This window comes from Grus americana, chromosome Z (genome assembly GCF_028858705.1).
Source record: "Grus americana isolate bGruAme1 chromosome Z, bGruAme1.mat, whole genome shotgun sequence".
Lineage (NCBI taxonomy): Eukaryota > Metazoa > Chordata > Aves > Gruiformes > Gruidae > Grus > Grus americana.
The window spans coordinates 11561787-11584332 of NC_072891.1; the positions used below are offsets into that span (position 1 = coordinate 11561787).

General features: G+C 41.0%; 1 protein-coding gene across 2 annotated transcripts in view; it reads left to right on the forward strand.

Annotated features, from left to right (window-relative positions):
- The window catches only part of UNC13B (unc-13 homolog B), a 218773-nt gene that overhangs the window by 68845 nt on the left and 127382 nt on the right, over positions 1–22546 (forward strand). For both annotated transcript variants that reach the window (XM_054810171.1, XM_054810172.1), the window contains exons 9-10: positions 13002–13328; positions 15175–15265. In XM_054810171.1, coding sequence (XP_054666146.1) covers positions 13002–13328; positions 15175–15265 — 418 coding nt within the window. The remainder of the gene's footprint in view (positions 1–13001; positions 13329–15174; positions 15266–22546) is intronic.

The following is a 22546-nucleotide window of genomic DNA, read 5'->3' on the forward strand; positions in this document are numbered from 1 at the left end:
TGAGCATTCCTGTTCCCCTGTTCATTTTCCACAAACCCAGCAAGGCTTTTTGCTACATATTTAATCTTAAAACTTAAAAAATGCAAATAAGCTTTCCAGAGAAGATACATGGGATTCTCTTTCTTACCAGAAAGGTATTTCTAATGAGAGCTGGCTGAATAGAAGCATGTAGGTAGATGTTAAATATTTTCAAAACAGAGTTGTAGCTGAGTATTGCAAAACCAAATTGTGTTTGACTTTTGCTTCTAGCAGCTCTAACTGCAATGGACCAGGCAGCCACCTGATGAAATCAGTGTTCCTGGCAGACTGCAGTTGGTGATTGCTGAGGAAATCACAGCTTGTAGGAGGCCACCCTGGGCAGACCCAGAAGAACCAGGCAGAGTTCTGCTAGAACCTGTCTTGAATTGGGCAAAAAGTTGTCTGTGCCAAAATGTTTCAATTGAAACTGGCTGTACTAACACTTGGGTTTTTCTCTAATAACACTTCACACTCTACACTTTGATAGAAGTACATGTATTTTATTCCCCTGTCTCCTAAGGATAACAAGTATTATTCTTATTTGTCCTTGGACTGTGTTTTGCTGCCAACAGCCAATTTGACTTAAGAATAGCACACATCTTCCCCTCGGATTATTTTTTTTTTAAGCACTAACTTTTCTTTGCAGTCTTCATTTTGTGTAACCATGTGTCCTCCATGTCTCCCTGCTCTTGCTCTATTTACTTCCAAGGCGATATGATAGCATAGATTCCACTGTGGGTGCCCGAACTGACCCAGAGTCCACATCTGAGTCTAGTCAAATGACAAGCCGCCAGTGCTCGCTAGAGAGCAGGCGCTCTCTAGATCTGTCTGATAGGTGGGTTAACTTCTTTGCAGCCTGTGTGCCTCTCTCCTTGCTGTTGCTGTTGTGAAGTGGTCTTGTGATACGTCTCAGCTGATACTCGCTGTTCGCCTTGGCTCTGTTTCAGATCTGTGGTAGTTAAATGCTGGGCTGATGTCATCATCTTTTTTTCCCTCTCAGGTGTTGGACATCTGTCATTGCTTTATTTCTAGTAAAAGGAATGCTTTGTAGAATAGCAGGGGAAACACTTATGGGGAGGGGGAGGAGCACAATTAGAAAGAAAAGTAATTTCCTTTATGCCTAAATGAGTCAATTGTTGTTCCAGCTAATGGCATTCACATAGCTGCCATTGTTTTCCACTGAGATTTGGAAGGGCTTGATCCAGTAACTATGGAGGCCCTGGGAGTCTTTTAAATTTCATTAGGTTTTTACAGAAAATTATTTCAATTATCAGCTTAAAATTGAAAGCAAGAAGTGGAGTAAGTGTTCTAAACTGTGCACAACAGGGCTCATTTAAAGTAATGAGTATCTTTCCAGTTGGCGTAAGTTAGCTAATACTGGTGGAAATGAAGCACTAAACCAGCAGTAGTGAAAATGCAATGACCTATTTCTCTTTCAGGGCTATCCCATCAGTATCCTATATGGGGGTGCCCCAGGCAACGCTCAGGGTGAAGACTCTTGCATTAGCAGTATCCATATGATGCCCGTGTGCCCTTTGTCCTTTCCCTTCTCTTGCCCTGCTCTTATGGGGCCAGGGCATGCGTGACCTCATGCTCCTTAGTTCTCAGCAATGAATGATGCAAGACAAAGCTGCTATGCATCTTTCAGATGAGTGTTTTGATTATTTTTTTTTTACATCCACTTTCTACCTGTTTATTTTTAAGTAGGCTGGCAGGAACTCATCTTGGGACATTTAGATAAAGAGGAAACGTTCTTGTCACTAGCCTTCGGGTTGTTGAACAATTGAGATAATTCTTCTGATCAAGGGCTAGGAATTAATCCCAAAATCCCAAGAGTCATTTACTTGGGTTTCTAGGAAGCTTCAGATTGATAGCAAAGCACTAGCTGCTTTAATCCATTCTCCCACAATGGACAAGTATAGATTGTTGGATCTGTTTAGATGCAATATAAATGGGAAGTACAGATCCTGAAAAGCATCTGAAGCTTACTACAAGCTAATATCCATCGCCCGTGTTTTGTTTTGCCTTCTGATCCAGTAACAGCTCCAAGGATCTTCATTTTGTGTTGGTAGGAGCCCCCCGAGGGCACTACCTGCAGTGAGAGCACTCCCAGCAAAGAGGAGTGGTGGAGTAGCTGGAACTCCTCATGTTGCTGATGTGCATAGTTTGCGTTTTGCCCCCTCTCCCCATTTCCCTGGAGTCCAATGACTCCTGAGTCTTGCATGCAGTCTCTGCTCTGTAGCCACCCTTGTCAGAAACAAAGTCCCTGGGTGCTTTATGAATACTGCTAAAACAACGTCTGTAGCCTAGAGTGACCGAAATGCATACATAGCATAGTGGAATGGTGTGCGTGGGCACTGTATCTCAAAGTAGTCTTGTTACTGTAATCAGTGACTTTTTTCAGCGCGCCTAAAAAAGTAACAGCAGAGTACTGGTACAGCCAAGGCTGTGTGCCCTCACTTGATCACAAAAAGCTGTTCTCCTTCAAACAGGCATTTCTAAATTTTGTGCAACTGTAACTGGTGGAATATCATAACCCATGCTGCTTTTTTTGACTATTTGATTGAAATGTAATGGTGCTAGATTGGCAGGTTTTCAGTTTTGTTATCTCTGGATGTTTCTGATTTTAATTTTCCTTTATTTAATGCATGTTTTGTCATTACTAATTTTTCTGTCCTTTCTAGAGCTTTTTTTAAAACTGTTATTTTCCCCTTCCTATTTTTTTCTGCCTCTCTTCCTTTCCCTCCCACCCCCTTTATTTCTTATCTTAGACAAGGATCTCTAGCTAGAAATGAAAGAGTCAGGATCATTCCATTTAACTCTGAAGATGGAGAAGAAGAACAGGAGGATAACTACGAAGAGCTAGGAAAATTGCTAATAGAGGAATTTTTAGAAAAGAGTCATAAAAATAGAAGTTGGCAGGAAACAAAAATAAAAAAGATGCAAACTCTCTCAAAAAGAGAAAATTTCAATCACTGTGAAAGATCAAGGTGCTGCCAAAATGTGTGTGTGGAGTCAGGGTCTGTAGATGTCCCTAGGTATCCTCAGGAATATGATACAATAGATAGGAGAAGGAAAAAGAAGCTACGATACAATTTTGAAGAGAGTGAACAAATAAACCTGCAAAGTAATGAAGGTCTGCAGTTTCCTGGGGAGAAAACCATTTATTTCAATGGTGCGGCAGTTAGTTCTGAACCTAATGATGATTTCCCAGTATTTGATAGAACTGGAAAATATACTGGTAGCTCTGAAAGTAAGGAACTGTTGCCTGCTTATCCTGTCCTGCGTCCATACAAAAACGGCTTAATGGTTAAAAGTGGCAAGTTGCCCAACAAGCAGGGAGTGAAGCATGAGGGCTCACTTCACCCCAGTAACAGTGAAGACATGAAACTCATAGGGATGCCAGATAACACTTTTGTGCCTGTGGATATCCTTGAGGAATTTGACAGCAGTGCTTCTGATGAGTTCCAGTACTCACCTGGTTCAGACGATGAAATGGAGGAACTGGCTACGCTTTCACAAACGTGGTGTGATCCTGACATCAGCCATTTGAGAAACTTCACTGTTAATTACCCTGCAAATTTGGGCTCACAGTTAAAGACTAGCTGTGATAAAAGCCACAAGTCTAAAGGGAGCAAGCATGGTCATTCTATGCAAGACGTAACACTGTCTCCTGTTGAAGAACCCAGCGAGGAGTACATAGACACGATGGATGAACTTCAGTGTCTGGTAGAATCAGTTTCAGAATACTTGGCTGAAAAGGAGGAAGAAATCAGCAAATTTGGTACATTGCCAGAGACTAGAAAAAATGTTGAGAGCATGTCACTGAAGCAGGATAATGCTGATAATTCAGTACAAGGTAGGAAGCCTGAACAGACCAAACATCCTGCGGCAGAGGAGAGTACCAAGGGCAAATCTGAATCTCTCCCAGACTTGTCAGGTGTGAAGAATACAGTGAATTCCCTGTTCAGCTCTTTCACTGAAAAGGTGGGGTCAAGCACAAAGCAGCTCACAGCCTCTGTTGAAAAACTTGTTTCTTCCACTCCAGAGAAGACAGAAACCAGAAACTCATCAGAAAGTGGAATTTCAAATGTATTGTCTAGTAAGTCCAAAAGCGAGAGTTCATCTTCTGGAGTGATAGCAGATAATAAAGCTGACACCAAGTTCTCCATTCACTCTTTGCTACCATCCCAGGTGAGCAGTGATAAAAAAGCCCAGAACATAAACTCCAACAAGCCAGAAACCACTGAGATGGACAGTAAGGCTTCTGCACCACATCACCTCCAGCAATCACAAGGAACTACCACTGGCAGCCAGCAGAACCAACAGTCGGTCATGAATGCTGTTCTAGGCATGTTTAATCCTTTAAAGATATTCTCTGAGAAGGAAGTGCCAAAACAAGAAGTCATAAAAGAGGAGCACACCAAGGAGGACAGCCATGCTGTGGAAGTTGATGAGGCCAACAGAAGTGAGAGACCATCTGGACAGACAGCAGCCAGGACGAGCAGCATTATTCCAGAGATACGGACGAGTGGGACTAGAAGAGAGGCAGAGGCAAATGCAAATAGCACTTCTGTGTCTTCAATCTTTGGCAAGCTCACAAACTCAGTCAGTTCCTTCAGTCTGAAAGCCAATTTTGATGGTCTCTTGGCTCCCAAGCAGCAGGATGTGCCACAGAAGCAGTCAGATTTGCGTCATGTTACAAATCAGCCAGATGCCACTGTGAAAGAGGGTGCACCCACTGCCAGGGAGCAGTCTCCTGCAAATCACTTAGGGGATCAGCATACTGCAGGTCATGGACCAGGAAACAAGCAAAACAGAGATCATGTGGAACTTAATTCACAGCCTCAGGATCAAGGTAGAGCATCTGAAAGCTTTTTCAGTCCACTCAAAAAGTCTTTCAGTCAATTGTTGCTTCCTTCTGCCGAAGAAGGGCAGAAAGAAAGTACATCCAGGCATTTTAAAGGCCACAAGTCTGAGGAGGATATAAGACAAAACAGTTCAGCAAATGAAGAACACTCGTTTCCTTTCACTGGGAAACTTCCTTTTTTCAGTGGGTTGGGTTTTTCAGAAAAGCAGGAACATATAAATGAGAAAGGAGGCTTTATTCCTTCATTATTTAAATTTTCTTCTGCTGAAAATCTAGTACCTTCACAGGACCAAAGAAGTCATCAGAGTTCTAAGCAATTTCATTGTCAGAAATCAGAAAATGCCATTTCATTAAAATCTAGCTCTGTTCCAAATTTATCAGACCATAAGGAGGAACTTGCACAAACAAAAAACATGAATAAAGAAAAGCTATCTAGTGCCCAAGTAAATAGAAAAAAACACCAGGAGAGTGCCTCTGCTACCTTTAAGGCTACAGGAGAGCAGCAGAGAACTAAGAGTACTCAGGAAGAACCCAGAAATGTAAAAGGAGGATTGACGACAGAAGGACTAAATGCACCAGACTTAAATGACAGCTCAGTTGAATCCATTTCTTCAGCCAGAGGGCCAGAAGCTGCAAGTGCAGATGATATGCAGAAGCAGCACACACCAGGTTTTCTTTCTGGGTTTCTTCACATTTCTTCCAGTGAAAATACAGCCAATAATCAAGACTTGACTGCTAAAAGCAAGAGTGATGGCCAGAAAAGCACTTCTCCTGGATTATTTTCTGGCTTATTTAGATTTGCTTCAAGTGAAAACTTGTCTGAATGTAAGCAAGAGAAAGTGAAAACAAACTCTCTAGGCTTTATGAAGCTTTTTGATAGAGGTGAGGATTCTAGTTTGGAGACAAAACCTAGCAACTCAGGAATGGTTTCTGACACTCAAAGCAGCACTGGAGACAAGCAGGAAGCTTCCAGCTTCTTAAAAAATCTCCTGCCCAAACCAAAGGAAAAAGTGGATAGTGTGAAAACGATGGAATCTTCCAAAACTACTGACCACCTGTCCGGCATGAGAGTAGATAAAACAGCTGAGCCCCATGTTCCCCACTGCGGGCATCCTGTGTCCTCTGATGCTCTAAATCTTCAAGACAAGGTACAGGACTTGTCTGGAAAGCCTGTAAATAGTAGCTATATCCCTTATCAGGATGCAGGATCTAGAGTGTTTCCAGCTCTTTTAAACAAAGGATCAAATGAATTTCTCAATTTGACTAATAAAAGCTATAACCTTATGGAGCAATACTCAGCTTATCAGGAAACAAGAAGCCATTCTAGCTTTGAATGGGAATATGAAGTGGGAGAACTGGCTGACACTCATGACATAGCAGTACCAGTTTACTACGTGTTAAACCAGAACTCTGTTCTGCCCCCTCAGTTCTTGGACTGGCCTGAAAATGATACGGTAGTGAATCTCTGTAAAAAGGATGGAAATGCAAATGTGATGGATTGGCAGACTAATGCCAATTTTGATGGACAGAGTTTAGATTTAAGTGTGATGTCGTATGAGTCATTTGACCAGTTAATGTTTCAAGATGTTTGTTCAGAAGAAAATGATGCATGGACTGCTAATTCTCTCAATGAAAGTTATAGTAACTTTACACCATTTGAAAGAGATGGCAGTTACTCATTAGAAGAGTTGCCCATGGATTTAAGCTACTCATCTGGCTGTGATGGAACTATGTGGACTCTAATTGACCAAGAGACTTTAAGTATGGATGAGAGCTTTATGTACTCTTCCTATAGCCAGGAGTATCAGGAGTGGCTCATGATGCTTGAGCAGGGTATATGGTGGCCATCAGAAGATGGTGATTGTGGATACTACATGTACAGTGATAGCCAGTATGTGTATTCACTGCTCACTGATCCCACTGGACAGTATGTCTATGTGTGTGCTCCTGAAACGTATTCCTACCCAGACTGCTGGGATTATAATTTTCAGATGGATTCCATTCCAAAAGCTGTGCTAGAAGACAACACAATTGCTGTTTGCGGTTTTAAAGTCCCTCTTGGCAGTGAAGATGAGCTGTTTTGGTTTGCTGAAGAAGAGTCTTTAGATGATTATACAACAAATAAACCCCTGGATTTGTCAGTAGCTTTGCAGAGGAGTGATCAGCTAATGAACATGAATTTGGAGACTTTTTCACAAATGTTTGAGGAGTCTATTTATTATCAGAGAGAGCAGCCGTTAGACTTCTCAGGTTATAAACTTCAAAAACTCAAAGTAGATTTTAGACCTGAGAAGGAAACACTGAATTATTCAGAGGAGTCTCCGCTAACCCTTGATCTCAGAACACATTCCAGAGCTGCTTTCAATAAATCACCAAGTAAGGAACTCCACACCAAGGAAGTGGATAAGGCTGTCCCTGTGACAGCTACTGGGAGTGGGTCATCAGGATTCTTTGGTTTCCACCTGTTTCAGTCTACTCCTAAAGCTGAAGAAACTGTGGCATCTACTGAAAGAGTAACAGAAGCAAAAAAGACTGAGGAAGATAAGAAAACACCAATGAACAAAGTTAGCTCTTTATTTTCTGCTTTGGGTGGACTAATTGGAAAGTCTTCAGGTCCTGACCCTGAGACATCGGAAGATTCTGCCTTAAAGAGAACAGACGCACAATCAAAATCGTCTGAAAATAAAACTGATGCTTTATTGCTTGCACCAAATAGAAAATTAGATGAGGCACGAGCAGGGCAAAAGTTTCCTGTTACATCAGAACTGAGAAGAAATACTTCATCAGAACTTAATTTGGAGACTGCTAGAAATGAAAAGCCAGAATTAAATCAGAATGAAAACATCTGTATTAAAAAACCAGGATTAACAAAATCTCCTTCTCGGCTGAGCCAAACTGCTCCAGATTGCAGACCCATACGAGAAGAGAAACCTGTTAAAGCAACACCAGCTTCCAGGCGTCTTGAAGGGCATGCAAGTATCAACGAACCTAGTCAGTCACAGCCAAATCGGAGCCACCCACCCACCGAGCCTGAGGAGACATTATTTAAAAGCGCCCTGAAATTGTTCAGTCTTGGAGAAGATTCTCCTGCAAGCTCAACTGCCAGCAAAACCCAAGGTTCTGGATTTTTTGATTTCTTTAAAACGCAAGTAGGCAAAGCAACACAGCCATCACCAGATTTGGAAAAAAGTCAAAGTGATAAACCAGAAAAGGTGGTACAGCTGGAACAGAAGGAAACCTCCAGCATCTCATCATTATTTGGATCCCTTGGAAATCTCTTCAAAGTGGAGGCTGTGTCTTCTCAAACAACCTCAAGTACTATGACTCTGCCAAAAACCAATAGCAGAATTGTGGCTGAGTCAAGACAACAAACTGAGAAGTCTGGGGGTATTCAGAGTGTCAGTATGCCATGTCTGTCCTCCACCCCTAAGGAAGGGCTGAGAACAGAAGGCATGGTCAGGCAAGTTTCTCCTAGCCCTGGGGTGCAAATGGAACAACGGAGCAGAAAAGCTGAGGAGGAGTCTCCTGAGAGTAAAAAAGTGCCTCCTGGAAACGCTTCACAGAAGCCAATGGGTGTAGGTCCCAAAATAAGCCAACCGAGTCAGTCAGCTGTGCAGCAAAGCAGCGTACCCTTGGTTACACCGAAGCAACAAGGAGGAAATCATTTAGGAGGCACAGTTAATCAGGGAAAACCAAAGGCAAATCAGACACCTAAAGAGTCGGGTTTCAGTTTGCCATTCAGCTTTTCTGATATCACTGCTTCGAAATCACAGCCAGCCAGCAGGAGCATATTCTCCTTCTTCACTGGATCAGATGAGCCAAAGCCTTCAGCACCTGCTACTGCTCCTGCTAGCGGGAAGCAGCAGGAAACAGAGGGGCTGTTTCATCTGCCCTCCTTCTTCTCCAGTGGTCCAACTGCTGAGAAGAGCATACCTCAAAGAAATACTAGTTTTAGCTTTTTCAATTTGACATCATTTTTGGATGAAAAGCCACAAACTGCTCCAGGACAGGAGAGTAACACAAACCCAGCTAAACCAGTGAACTCTAAGCCATATGTGAAGCAAAATATTTCCACTGACTCTGTTGTCAAAATTAGCAGTTCTGCCAGGCAACAAGGCGCAGACAATAAAAAAGAAGTGGATGATATTATTGCAGCAGTGACTGGCAAACAAATGTCTAATAGCCTCTCGATCCCAGAAAATAAATCAGAAATGCTGGCAGTGGAAAATGCAGAAAGTGTTGCTGAGGTAGCTGAAGAGAGTGACGCAGAGAAGCTTCCACAGACCGATGATGCTGCTGTAACCAATTTGGCTGCTTCTGGTCCTTGTCTTCAGACTCCCAGTGAGCAGGAGGGTTCTCAGGGCCAACAGACTATTTCATTAGAGGGAAAAGAAGATGCTTTGGATAGCACAGGGAAGATGGAGAGTGTTGAGTATCCTGTTGATAAAGAGGAGCCTTATTCTTCAAAGGAACAAGCTTCTGAAAAGCAAGATTATAGCACGGGCTTAGGTGATAAAATGGATTCCCAGAGTCTACATTACTTAAATATTATGAGTGACATAAAAAATGAAGTGGTCTCTGAAGAAGTGTGTGTACAACGTGAGCTGCCAGAACATAAATTACCAGAACAAACTCTTGGTGACAGGTTACAACAGGCACAAGAGCTACACTCTCCTTCTAAAATGCCAGAGCCATCTAACTTGCAAAACAAACCTAAGGAATCTGAGAGTGATAAATCGGTACTGGATTCTTCAGTTGAAATGTTTTCAAATTTCATGACAAAAATGAAACCGCCTAAAACATTATCTGGTTTCTTTTCCCAACCTCAAGCTACTGCACCTCCTACTGCACAGAAGAAAAACTCCTCTTTCTTTGGTTTCTCATCCCTCCCAAGTGGCCCAGCACCAGCTTTCACAAATGATCTCTTTGGCATCTTCAAAGGTCCAAAAGAATCTCCAAAAGATATGCCTCCAAAATCCACCCTTAAACCTCAAAGCAGCAATGTGAAAGATGTCACTGGGTCTGTTCCAGCAAAAGACTCTAGGGCGACAGAAAATACAGCGTCAGTCAGAGAGTCTAAAAGAGATGTCACAAGTTCTCTGAAGGAGGATGTATTACCTGTTTCAGCAGAAGAGAGCTACACAAAAGAGTCTCCTATGAAAACAGGAACTGAGGAAATTAGGAAGGCGGAAACCTGTAAAGAGGAGCCTGTGAGGATTGCTCCAGAAACAGTAGTCTCTAGTGAAAATCAAGCCCTTGAGGTTTTGCAGTTGGGTAATGATGCACAACCCTCTGAGATGGTAGCTACTAAGCCATCGCAGTCTGATTCCAATAACACAGTTAATACAGTGCAGGCTGAGGCTGCTGACCAGACTGATGTAAATACATTCCAAGACATGGGGTCTTCGCATGTAACAGAGGAACAAGCTGCTTCTACAGACAAGGCAGCTGTTGAGGTCCTTCAGACTGGCTCTTCTGATGGGCTTGAACTGGAAATGGAAGCCCCAACTAACAGAGCAGACACAAACCTTTCCCAGTTGGAGGAGAGTGCTACACTTGAATCAGAGCCTGCTGTTACATGGGATCAGGCCAATGCTGGTAGTGATCAGCAGGACATGATCAGTAGTAATGGTAGAGAACTCACAGCTTCAGCTAATGAGCCAAGTGATCATCTGCTCCAGCTGAACGAAGAGAAGACAAGCGAGGTAGAACAGCAAACTGCTGAAGAAGAGAAACATTTAGCAATTGATGAGGTGCCTGCAGAAGGGATTGCTTCCAAATGTGACTTGAAGAAACAGGCTAAACCTGATAATGTTCCTCCAGATGCAAACAGTAGTAAAATGGTCTTTGAAATACCAAGCATGCCCAGTTTGCCAAAATTCAGCTTTACATCCTCTGCTGATAGTGGAAAGCCATTTGGGTCATTCTTCTCTCAGCAGCCACCTTCTGTTAATAAAGCAGGGGTAGATCAGGGCCTCATGTCCAGCTTTAAGAAACTTTCTTCAACTCTGTTTGAAGGAGGTAGTGAAGAAAAGGTGAGTAAGCCAGAGAGTGCCCCAGGAGCAGTATTTGGGAAAAAGCTAGATTTCTCCTTTCCCTGGCAAAAAGACAACAAGGAGACCTCTGCCAAAAGGGAACCACATGTACCACCACAGGCTTTGTCAAAACCAGATGACAAGGTGTTAGGAACAGTCAGTTCAGATGAAAATTCAAAATCTGCAGTCTCAGATCAACTGACTGATGCAAATATAGATGTAAACTTATCTTCAAAGCAGCCTGATGCTGTAGACAATGAACTTTCTGAAGAACCATCTGGTGCAAGCACTGTTGGTGATACACCCAACAAAGAGCTGGGAGATGATAAAGAGTCAGAAAATCCACAGGATGTGATTTCAGGTGAACAACAGAAAGAAGATCAGGCAGAAGAGCACGCATCAGATGAGCCTGAAATGAAAGAAACAGAGCTTGATTCTGTTCCTAATGGCGCAATGCTTCATACTAGCACGCAGGCTGCAGATCTGAATAGTGTGGAACAACTGAATGAGAAAAGGCTAGTTACAAATAAGGCATAATAAATGGTTTCAAGTTTTTGACCATTTATAATGCAGTACTGCAGCAGTAGATAGTGGCCTTGGTGTCAGATGTTTGTAGCTCAGCCCCATCCCCTGTTTGTTGTCAAGTGTTTGTAGTATTGCTAATAGCTGTCACAGAGGATGTGGCAAACAGCAATCACCAGTTATGTACAAGTCCTTCGACCATTTTCTCACCTTTTTCCGCTCTTTTTTTTTCTGTAAGTGTAATTGGATTTCCCATGTTCTTATACTGTGTCCCACTGAATGAGATGCTTTTAGTGCTAATTTCATTACTCTTTCAGAAGTTATATTCTTTGTGTGTTAATTCTGCTGCATACAATTCACTTTGCTTACTTGTTTAGTGATAATTATGTTGTATTTGCTAAGAAAAAAGTAACAATAGATAGAATGTGTTGGAAGGAATGAGCATTTTGCAAGGTAAATGCTTTTAATTTTAGAGAGAAGTTTAACTTACTGCTGATCTATTATAGAACTAATTAGGTTAATGTCACATTATTGAAGATTTTAAAACATTTTCAGAGATATCAGTGAAGGTATTCTAATGCTTGCTCTTCCTAAAATCTGTGCAAAGGTTATTTCATGCAGTTAGGAAAGCCACTAAAGGAAGGTATCAGTATTTCATGAGTCTGTGTTCAGTCCTGTGCATGCATTAAGTTACAATTGCCCTCAAAAATGAAAACAGAGACTTGCTAAACTTACATCTCTGTGTGATGTAAGTGAAACTTGTGCCTCTGATCATACAGTTGCAGCACTGCACTCACTAAACTTCTTATCTGGCTTCAAATTCTCCTAAGTGTGCAAGTGAGAGAAACATCAGTGCTGCTTAATTCTTGCCCGTAGTTTTCCTGACTACATGAGAAATTTCCATCCACTGTATTTTGTGTGAGGATTCTAGGAATTCAGTCCTGGAAGTGATGTCTAGAATCACAGAGATCATGCCCCTGTGGCATTGTTTTTTTTATATAAGTTAAATTCTTGAAAAAGCTCTATGGGAGTGAGACATGTGGCTTCCCTTTGAACAATTGCTCTACTTTTGTAAAAGGTTTTAAGTTGGTAGTCTTGGCAACCTTAACATTGACTGCAATGTATTTTATCATAAATGTATAATATATATATATATTAAAAAAAAGTTACGTTTAAGTTGACTGTACTTCTCACTAATAGTCAGCTTAAATGGTCATGGTAAAGAGCTGCAGTGAAACTGCAGAAGACATAAACACTTCCACTCTGAATTGCTATGTTTCCATTCTTATTCCTGTCTGGTTATTAGTATATCTTCACTGACAGTTCCTAGCTGATGTAAGGTGAAGTAGTAGTCATTTGGTGCAAGAAAGACCATTGGCATATATGGTCTATATACTGGTAGGCTGTGTATGAAGTACTTCTGCTGCCTACCAAAGTTTTGAGGTTTAGAAGTCTAGATCTAGTTCAGGGAGCAGAACAGTTAAATATGACTTCAGATTGCTTTGCATTTCTCCAAGTCATACTTTTTTCTGATGGACTTTCTTATTCTCTCATAGTCCCGCTGGCAGTAGTAGATATGGCTCCTCTTGTAATGTCAGCCAGGGAAGCTCTCACCTAAGTGAGCTGGACCATTCCCACGAAAGTGCCCATGGCTCTGAGCATGATGATGATCACCAGGAAAGAGAGTTGAATCATTCCTACCGCAGTTCAGGCAGCTACCAGAAGGATGGTCAGGCATGGCTCAGGGAGCAAGAGGAGCCTCGAAGCAAAAGAGAGGAAGAGAAGGTCTGCGAGACAGAGGAGAAACGTGCAGACCATTCTGCAGCTAAGTTACCTCTGGAACTTGAGAAGCCCAAGGACGCTGATGCAGGAGCCCAAGTGAGGTAGGTGAAACTGAGTTTTTTTTCAACTAATTCAAAGAGGACTCCTTTCTCTGCTATTTCCTGGGGCAAATTATGTACATTGTTCTTGCAGCCTTCTTTGACAACTAACTTGATGTTGCTGATCTGTGAAACATCTTTATGTGCTGGACCAGTTACTTATGAAACATTGGCTAAGCTTAAATTACATTTGCTGTGTATGTAAAGAGGAATGCCTGCTATGGCCTTGAAGCTCATTGGCTCTATTTTCTGTTTCTGGTTTGATGAATGTAGTCTGGCCCAAAGATAGCTGCTTCCATTGCTCATGTGTGATCAAGCTTATGTGTGAGCAACCAAGAACTACATGTAGTCATGGTTAGAGCTGCACTAGTTCCCTTCTTCCATAGTAGCTACCACAACTAGAATTAGTGTTTATGTAGTTGTAGGTTGTAGAATTACAATATGAATAGACATGTTGCTCTGACTCGCTGTGGCAGCTTTTCTTGTCCTTGCACTTGGGCTTTCCAAGCTGTCAGTGGTATTGAAAACAGTCTTCAAAAGTATTTCATCTGAGTTTGGGGGAGTAATTCACTAGGGTTTGTACAGGTTTTACAGGAATTTCAAATTTCACTACTTAACTTTGGGAGTGACTTTCTTGCTTGAGGTAATCAAGTCATTGCAGACCCTAGTGCCGATGCAGTTATATTTTCACAAGTATGTGGGATTGTTTTTATCTGGGTCTGTTAGACCCATGGAAAGATGTCTGCCTGTCTGTACCCTTTGGAGGGTACAGCTGCTGTCACTGTGCTTATATGAGAGAATTAACCATAGCAGTTCATGTGTAGGCAAGCCTTACACTAAAGATGTAAAAAAGGAAGACAAGACTAGAAAAAGTGTTAAACTGTTTTTAAACTCTGACTCACTTTCCTCTTCTCCTTACAGAGCAGCAGGAGTCTTGTCCCAGAATGGCTGGCCTATATTTGTTTTCAGGGACAGTTATTCACATAGTCTCTTTCAGGCTAATTTAGGCATCTAACTTGGATACTGGCTCCCTTTCACTCCATTCTCTGACAATACTTTCCTGTCTCCATGGAGTATGCATGGGACTGAGCTCTGAACAGTGATCCTTGCACCTGAGCTAGATGTGCAGCATGATGCATGTTGTTCTCAGCTATGTTTTTATACTGTCAGCAGTGCAGGGTGCTTTGCAGACAGGGAAAGCTGTTTGTTTCAGTGATTTACACCTCAGCAACACAGAAAAGAAGGAATGCAGCCAAAGGCCCAGTGTGTGAGGAGGTTAGGGAGTGTAAAATGTGCTTGTGGGGCACTGAGATAGAGCATTGCTGCATTGTTTGGAAAAAAAAAAAAAAAACCATCGAGAAAGGTGCAATGAATGGGGAAAAACACAGCTGAGCCCTGTTGCCAGTGTTTCCACTGAAGAGGGGCTGTAAATTTTTAGCAGTAGAGGTGAGTAGGAAGAGGCAGTGGTTAGAAGGAACCTGCAACAGGTGTGGGGATGGAAAATCTTCCATCTGCCTCTTTGCCCATGCAGTTACAATAACAGTGTGTTGAACTGGCTTGATCAGGTATCTTGGACTGCTTTCCTGATGTTCTGACCGACATCATCTTACTGCTGGGGCTGGATTGTATCCTAGCTTATATTTTTCAGCTCATCAGTTTCCAAGATGGTTCCTGTGTATAAGGAAACCTCTGCTTTAGGCTCTCCCTTCCCAGAGCATGTGCAGGGCTGTGTTGACTGGAGCCTGTTGGCTACCAGAGCTGAAGCTGTGATTGCACTGTGTAACGTTGAATCTTTAATGCTACAGATGAGTGTTTTTCATACAGTGATTTTCTGTTTCTTGCCTTTAAGCTACCATGGTGACAACGAGCCACCACCATTTCCTCCAGCAAGAGCCCATTGGATTAGAGCCATTAGCAAAGTTCGACTGCAGCTTCAAGAGGTAGGATGGAGTATGGCTTCGCTCCTTCTCTGTGCTACCTGGATTTTAGATCCATGGCTAAAAGTTTCATTTCTTCTTCCTTTTAAGACACCTCTTATAGTTTTGATGTTTTGCAAGCAAAAATTCAATCAATTGTGTTGACTGCCTTAGAGCTATCTAATTTTAACAAACATTTTGAACATCATTGTGTGAAACTAGAGATGAATACCAGAAGAGATGCAGAAACAGAGAAATCAGCTCTGAATTTGTAAATATTAATAATAATGTCTGTGACTAAATGGTTTGTGTTAAACTGTTCAAAATGAAGACTGTTGCTCAAGTCAACTTCAGGATAGCTTGTTAGCTTAGGAGGAGTTATCTGTATTATTTGTCATGTGAAAATGTTCCTTGGGAGACTTTACATCAAATATTTTTATATATACTAATTGAAAGTGGGTGTATAATAAGTCTTGGTATTTCCATTTCATGAAAGTAAGATTTAAAAATAAATAATCTTGATTTGGGAAGTCAAAAGGAAAAGGTTGCGACATTTTCTTTAACAGTATAAACATTCTTGTTTAAGAAAACAGCGATTAAGACCCAAAAAGTTGTTCGTTTTTTTAAAAAAAGTCTTATGCTTTCATCAATCTGTATGCCCACATAAAGATAACATATGGTGTTCATTATTCTATAGATGATAAACTATTGCCTACTACCCAAAGTGTGTTTAGAAATACTACTTTCTTCTATAGTTCTCTTGTTTTGTTTTTATGAGAAATTATTTTGCAGTATCTATCTATCAGTAGCAGGATTTTCTTTTCTGGATTTCTTGCAGATTTTTAGGAAAACAATATTTTTTTTTTGTGTCTGGGGAGGCATCTGAAGTGCCAATAGTTTTTTCCTTGGCTTCTCTGGATTTTAAGTTCTTTCCCATCTAACAATTACCGTGTTACTTCACTTCTGAGCAGAAGGGATTTGGGTCAAAACTGTCAGTATGACATGGAAAGTGAAATTTAAGAGCACAATTAGTATCTATGAAGAAAAGGAACTTCTGTTGTGTTTTCTGTAGAGCATGCAAGCAAAACAGTTTAGTTCTGTGCCTTATGGAAAAAGTGCACAAACATACTAGAAGGGACAAGAGATTCAATGATGCCTCTCCCTGGATAGCACTTTTTTTTTTTTTTCTTTCCCTGAAAGAGTACAAGATCAATGAGGTGTTTCAGCATCAATCTGTGTGTTTCTGCTGAATTGGAAGGAAGACATGCTTTGAGACGACTGTTGTGGAAACACTGGTTTAGTTTTAATAGCAGAATGTCATTATTAGCTTTGCCTTGACCACTCCTAACAACTATTGATCCAAAATTCTCTTAAACAACTTGAGATGGAGCTTTCCAGCAGCCTGCAGCAGGGCTTAACTGTCTTTACCGTCTAAAGGCTTTTCGTAACCTCTGCTCTAGATCTCTCTTGTGCTGTATAAATGCATTTCTCATGATTAGGACAAGGAGTAAAGGAGCAGAACTGATTCCCTTCCTCTGGAATAGTGAAGAGCTGCTGCATAGAGAGGATGAAGCCCCACTTGCTCTTCTCATGTTCACTCAATGACCTTTTTTCTTTTAGCCTTTTCTTGTGAGGGTTTGTTTTAGGCACTCTTAAATCAGCCTGTCTTTTTTTTTTTTTCCCTCCTTTGTTTTTCCTGAAGTACAGTGTCCAAAGGTGAATGTAGAAACCCAGCTGAGAGCCTGCTCATCTGCACTACAGAGCAATGAAGACTTTGTTCTCCAGGCTGTGATCCTGATATCCCAAGATATCTGGTATCCTGCTGTGATGGTGCCTTTTCATCGCAGACTAACGCTGATGCATAGTTAGCCTCTTATCCTTTCCAGAGCTGAGGTTCCTTCTGAAGAAGTGCTTTGTCACTTGTTCCCTAGCCTAATTTGTGTTGGATTACAGCTGAATATGGCTTTACACTTGTTTTTACAGAATTGTGGGGTTTTTTTTCACTCCTTAAGCACATTGCTGTCTGTCTCTTCCTAATCTGTTATGCCTACAGATCCTTCAAGTGGTGTGTGGAAAAAGTTGTGTAGTACCCAGGCTGCCAGGCTGTGTGCCACCAGAGCTGCCTGAGGGACCCTGCTTGATACATTCTTGTTTGGCTACCCTGACTATAATTTTTTTCCAGTGTGTTTGCATTTATTTTAGCAGTTTCATCCAGACCTCGGGATATAAAACTTCTACTGTTTTTCTCCTACCCCTAATAGTAATTTACCTTGTCATAGAAGGAAGTTAAATGCATTTGACACAGTTCTACTCTTGATGAAACCATGTCCACTCTTATTTCTCTCCTTTTTATGTTCTAGAAGGTTTGCAAATAATTTGATTATTTGTTCCAGTCTTCAATTCCCAGGAGGACGTGGGGGGAGAGTCAAGTTAGCACTTTCATTATTATCCAAGTCCTCTTCTTCCTATTTTTTAAGCATAAATGCTTGTTTTGCCCTTTTCAAATCTTCAAGTACATTGCCTGTTTTTCAAGTTCTTAGCGCTTTGTGATTGTCTGTGTTGCAACCTAGTACCTGATGATGAAGATTTATCAGGGCCAGCTGACTTAGAAATAACTACCTTATCTGTTTGCTTTCAAATTTGTTTGCTTTATTGCAGCCTGTTTTTTATAATGTGCTAAACTTTTTTTTCTTCTTTAAAAAAACAATATTAATTGTCAGCTGTCTGACTGCAGTTGTGCCTGTCAGAGAAGACCTGAAGCAATTAAGGCATCGAATGTTCTAGCCTTCTTAATGCCACCTGATGATAGCTTCATCTTCCTATGAGTAGCAGCCATTTTTTTTGTCCTATTGTGTGTTCACTGCTAAGTGTTAAATTTTGTGCTTCAGCCTTTTGATTTCTTTGCTGTGGAATCATGCTTGCCCTTAAAAACTTCCTTAAGAAGAGGGTTCAAGCCCTCTGCGGAGAGAGACAGGTCTCTCGTATATCCTTTTCTTCCTCTTCACTAAGATAGCTTGTGATTTTTGTCTGTTAATGCTGTTTTATTAACTGTTAACAGCTTCCTGAACTCCCCGGTCCTTTCAGCCTGTCTCTTGTGAACTCTAGCTACTGATTTTCCGAGTTTTTATTGGTTTATGTTCTTGAATTACATAGTTTTTCTAACTTTTCTATTTCCTTTCTTTCTAAGGTATCAGGAAGACTGTCACAGTTTTATCAGATGCATTTGCATCCTCATTTCTCTCTGTTCTTTTGCTCAACTGTAGAAAAGCATCTATGCTAGTTGCTTTCTGTACCTTGTGCATCATCAGCTTGTTCCTAGATCCTGTTTGAAAGTCAGTGATAGGAATACAGACTATCTAGACAAGTATCAGCATTTTAAAGGTCCCTGTGATGGTAGTCTAACCAGCTGATTCTGTGGGTAGTTAGAGAAGGTGTTGTCTCATTTCTCTGATCACCCTACTAACATCTTCCCATCTTCCGTCATTGCCTAGAAGCTTTCAAGAGGACTATTGTTCTCTTTTGTTCCAGCGCTTAGAGCAACTGCTTATGTCCTTAGTGTTCAAAGTGATGTTTCCAGCTCTTTTCCATGTTCTCGTTCCTCAATGTGCAATATCATTTCATTAATATATGTGGAGGTCCAGCTCACAAATCCAAACTGTTGGATTTGTCTCACATAGATGACTGAAATGCTTCTTATGACTCTTAATTGTTAAGGATCTGGCTGAAATTTGAAAGAAAGAAAGTTTTTTTTTTTTTAAAAAAAAGGACACTCCAGAAATTTCCATATGTTATGTGATTATAAATCCCCTGAGCAATTCAGCCTCCTACCTGGGAAGAGATTAATATTCATGTGAATAATATACATGCATCCTACAGCACCATGAGTCAGAGAAATGTAGTATTTTAATTAAGACTTGACAGTTATAAAATGGCATAGAAATTTGTAACTCTGCATGTTAAAAAAGCTTTGTGGTAACATGCACGTTTTTTTTCTTCACTTCAGCTGTTTTGCTTGTTCTCTTTCTGTATTTGTGAAGAGGAAACTTAATTATGCCAGAATCAAACTAGGGTTTTCAGCCCTGAGAGGAATGACTCAATAATTCTCACCTTCACACTTAGAACTTTGTCTACAAAGAGGGATTAATTGATAGCTTGTCTGCTGCAGTCCCTCTGTGGGAGCTTCTTTTCCAGAAGAAGAACAAACACATAGCTATTGCATCTTCAGCTTGCGGCCCTCCTTAACTGAAGTAGCCTTCAGCTCGGACATGGCTGTGTGACTTTTAAAGTTACACAAATCTGAATCTGAGGTTTGTACAACACAGAAGAACTGGCAGACTGGAGAATAGCAAAAATTCAGTCAAATAAATTGTCTCTAATTCTTTCAAGCATATTTAAGTATTACAAGAGGGTATGGGGTCTGGGATTTTGTCCACTGATACTGAATTTGTTTACAGGGGAAAAAGTCTTTCTTCTTTTATGTCGGGAGATAAAATACATAAATTTACTTGTTTTCATTTCAAAACCAAAGTCATTGGAGCAGTGTTTCCTCTTTGTTTTTTCTTATTCTAGATGCCATTTTATACCAATTATATTAATTTTAATCTTTGTCTTTCCCTGTTAAATGTCAATAGTCTGTTCTTTTTGACTGCTGTGTAACTAGATCACATACTGAGATGGCAGATGTAGTTAATGACATTGTTTTTCTGGACTATGATAAGCACCCAGAGTAAGGGACTAAATGACTGTTCTCCTCTAGTCTTACAAGTACCCAATCAAATCCTTAGTCTTGTTTTCCCATGCCCCATAGTTTCACAGTCAGCACTTCTGATCAAGCACCTGCAAATATTTAAGAACCATCAGAGTCTCACTTTTAAATGTCCTGGTCCACAGGGAGTGTTGTACTGGTGATTTAGGAGTGTGAAACCATATTTTTGTTTGGAGGAAGCAAGCTGTTAGTGCCCTGAAAAAGTAGCTGTGGGGTGCCCTGAAAAGCCATGTCTGGACTTCCACTGAGAGGAGACCAGCAAGGCACTAACTGGGGCCAGCTTTGGTTGCTGGTTTGGTTGTAAGTTATCTGCCTGCCCCCGCTCCCCAGCTATGAATCCAAGCCCTCTGGTAAGTAACCACGTACTATTCACCAGCCCAGATGGCTAGTGGAGGACATACCTGCTTTGAGCCAGTCACCAAAAGATTAGAAACAGTCCCTTTACACCTCTCACAAACTCTGTGGTCCATGCAATAGTTTACTTTCAACATTTTATTTCCCTTAAGCTTTGTTGCCTAGGTGTCTTTTTATCAGTCCCGTGAAGATGAGTAAGCTCTGCATTTTCAAAGCCTCCCACACAGTGGCAAAGAAGTAAACTGAAGCACGGTGACTCTAACAGAGTTACTAGAAACTTCTCTTCATAAAGAAAAACTACATCTCAAGTTAAATGTCTTCCTTCTTTTCTACATGTTGTATTTATGAAGGTTATCTTTACCCTCCACCAAAATACCAGCATTGCTAATCAAATATCCCAGGGATCAGGGTTAGTGGGGATCTGTAGAACACCCTTGTGCTCATCAAATTCCTGTTCCTACACCAGAGAGGAGACCACATCTGTGTAGGTAAGGCGTGATCCAAGGGTCACTACCAGCTGTAGTGCAGACTGACTGTTGTCAGGTGGCTGTGCTCACAATGGCAGTCAAATGCTTTCTGTGTACCTTATCTTTGAAATGCATGTGCGGCTTTCAGATCCCTTAGGGACTGCAGAACAATAGTTAGTTAGAAGGCATTTAAATACAAAAGTAGTGGAGATCTTCTACTATCTCCCCATGTCATAATCTTACTTCCCTGTGTTGCATCTGATTTTGCAGACTGGCAAGTTGCGTGGGACTCCCCAAAGCCCTTCACAACTTTCCCAAGGCAGCTTTTAGTGCGGGGTGATTCCCTGGTGCTTGAACAACCTGTGTCTGTTGTCTCTATTGGTTGCCTTTCTGCAAGGGAAAGTTCAGCTGACATGCTGTACTTGGAGGAAAAGCTTCTTTCATCTCAGAGTGTCTTAAATATCTGCATATTCACATCTGTTTGGAATAAAATGCATCTTTATTTATCCTTACTGAGATTCTCTGAGACCCACAACCATTTTTAACCTATTTTGCAATAAATGTTAACAGTTATGTTACAGCAAAGAGAGAATTATTTGTGTGTATGCACAAGAAAATAGTGTTTTGCCTTCATTAGCTGCTGTTGTGATTTTTGAGTACCTTTTTGATAACCTTATCTCCGGTGGGAAAAATCAGCAGGTTTGCCCTTGTTCAAGTAGTTATACTAAAATTAAGATAAATACTCTCTTGTGGAACAGCATGCTGGTGAGAAATGCTTTTCATAATGACCCCAGCAGCTAGGAGCCTGTTCAATATCTAACAGGATTTCTGCAAGCTTCTCTGGACGTATCAATGTATTGACACTCAACTTTATTCACCACTGCTAAAAAACAGTTTTGGTGTTGATGATCTGTATTCCCTGGCACGCAGGACATCTGTCCCCTTTGGTGACAACAAAGTTCCTCAATACCTTCCTGCTGCTGGTTAGAAAAAACCCCAACTTGGGGAGTTTTCTTAGTCACGACAGGAGTTTGCAGAGTGGATTGCTTATTTTACTTTTTCACTGCAAGCCTCCTGTGGGCTTGCAAGACCAAGCGGTAGCCTGCATGAGAAGGCAAAGAATTTTGACATTTTGTTTCTTTTCCTGATCTACAGTAGCATTCAGGACTATAGCTTTGCTTCTCTAGTTTTGTATTGTAAACTCTGCTCATCTTTATGACAAAATTGAAGCCTTTGAATGGAAATTCAAAGGTAATTTCCTTTTGTTCCAAGATTTGTTCCATTGATTTCCTTAAAAAGGAAGGGAAGGTGTTTGTGCAACATCTGGGATATAGTTTACAAACGCGTGATGTTCCACAATCAGGTGCATCTCTTGCTTTGTGCCAGCACTACACATTAAGTTCAAGTAATCCAGTTTGGCTGAACTGTATGCTTCTGTTCTCTGACTTGTAAGGTCATAATGACAGCACTGTGATACGTGTCAATAGTCTGCCATTATATCTTTTTTTATTTTTTATTTTTTATTTTTAATTGAAACACTTCGTGTGTGAGTGACTTCTGGAGTGAGGCTGGATGGAAAGTGGCTGCTGCTTTTGCAAAGTGTGGGGTTTATTTTGGGTAGATACGGGGTTAGACTTTCTGGTTTTGACTTTTTGAGATTGAGATATGACAGATGGGAGACCTCTTTGCAGAAGAGCCAGCACTTTAAGCTAGGATATA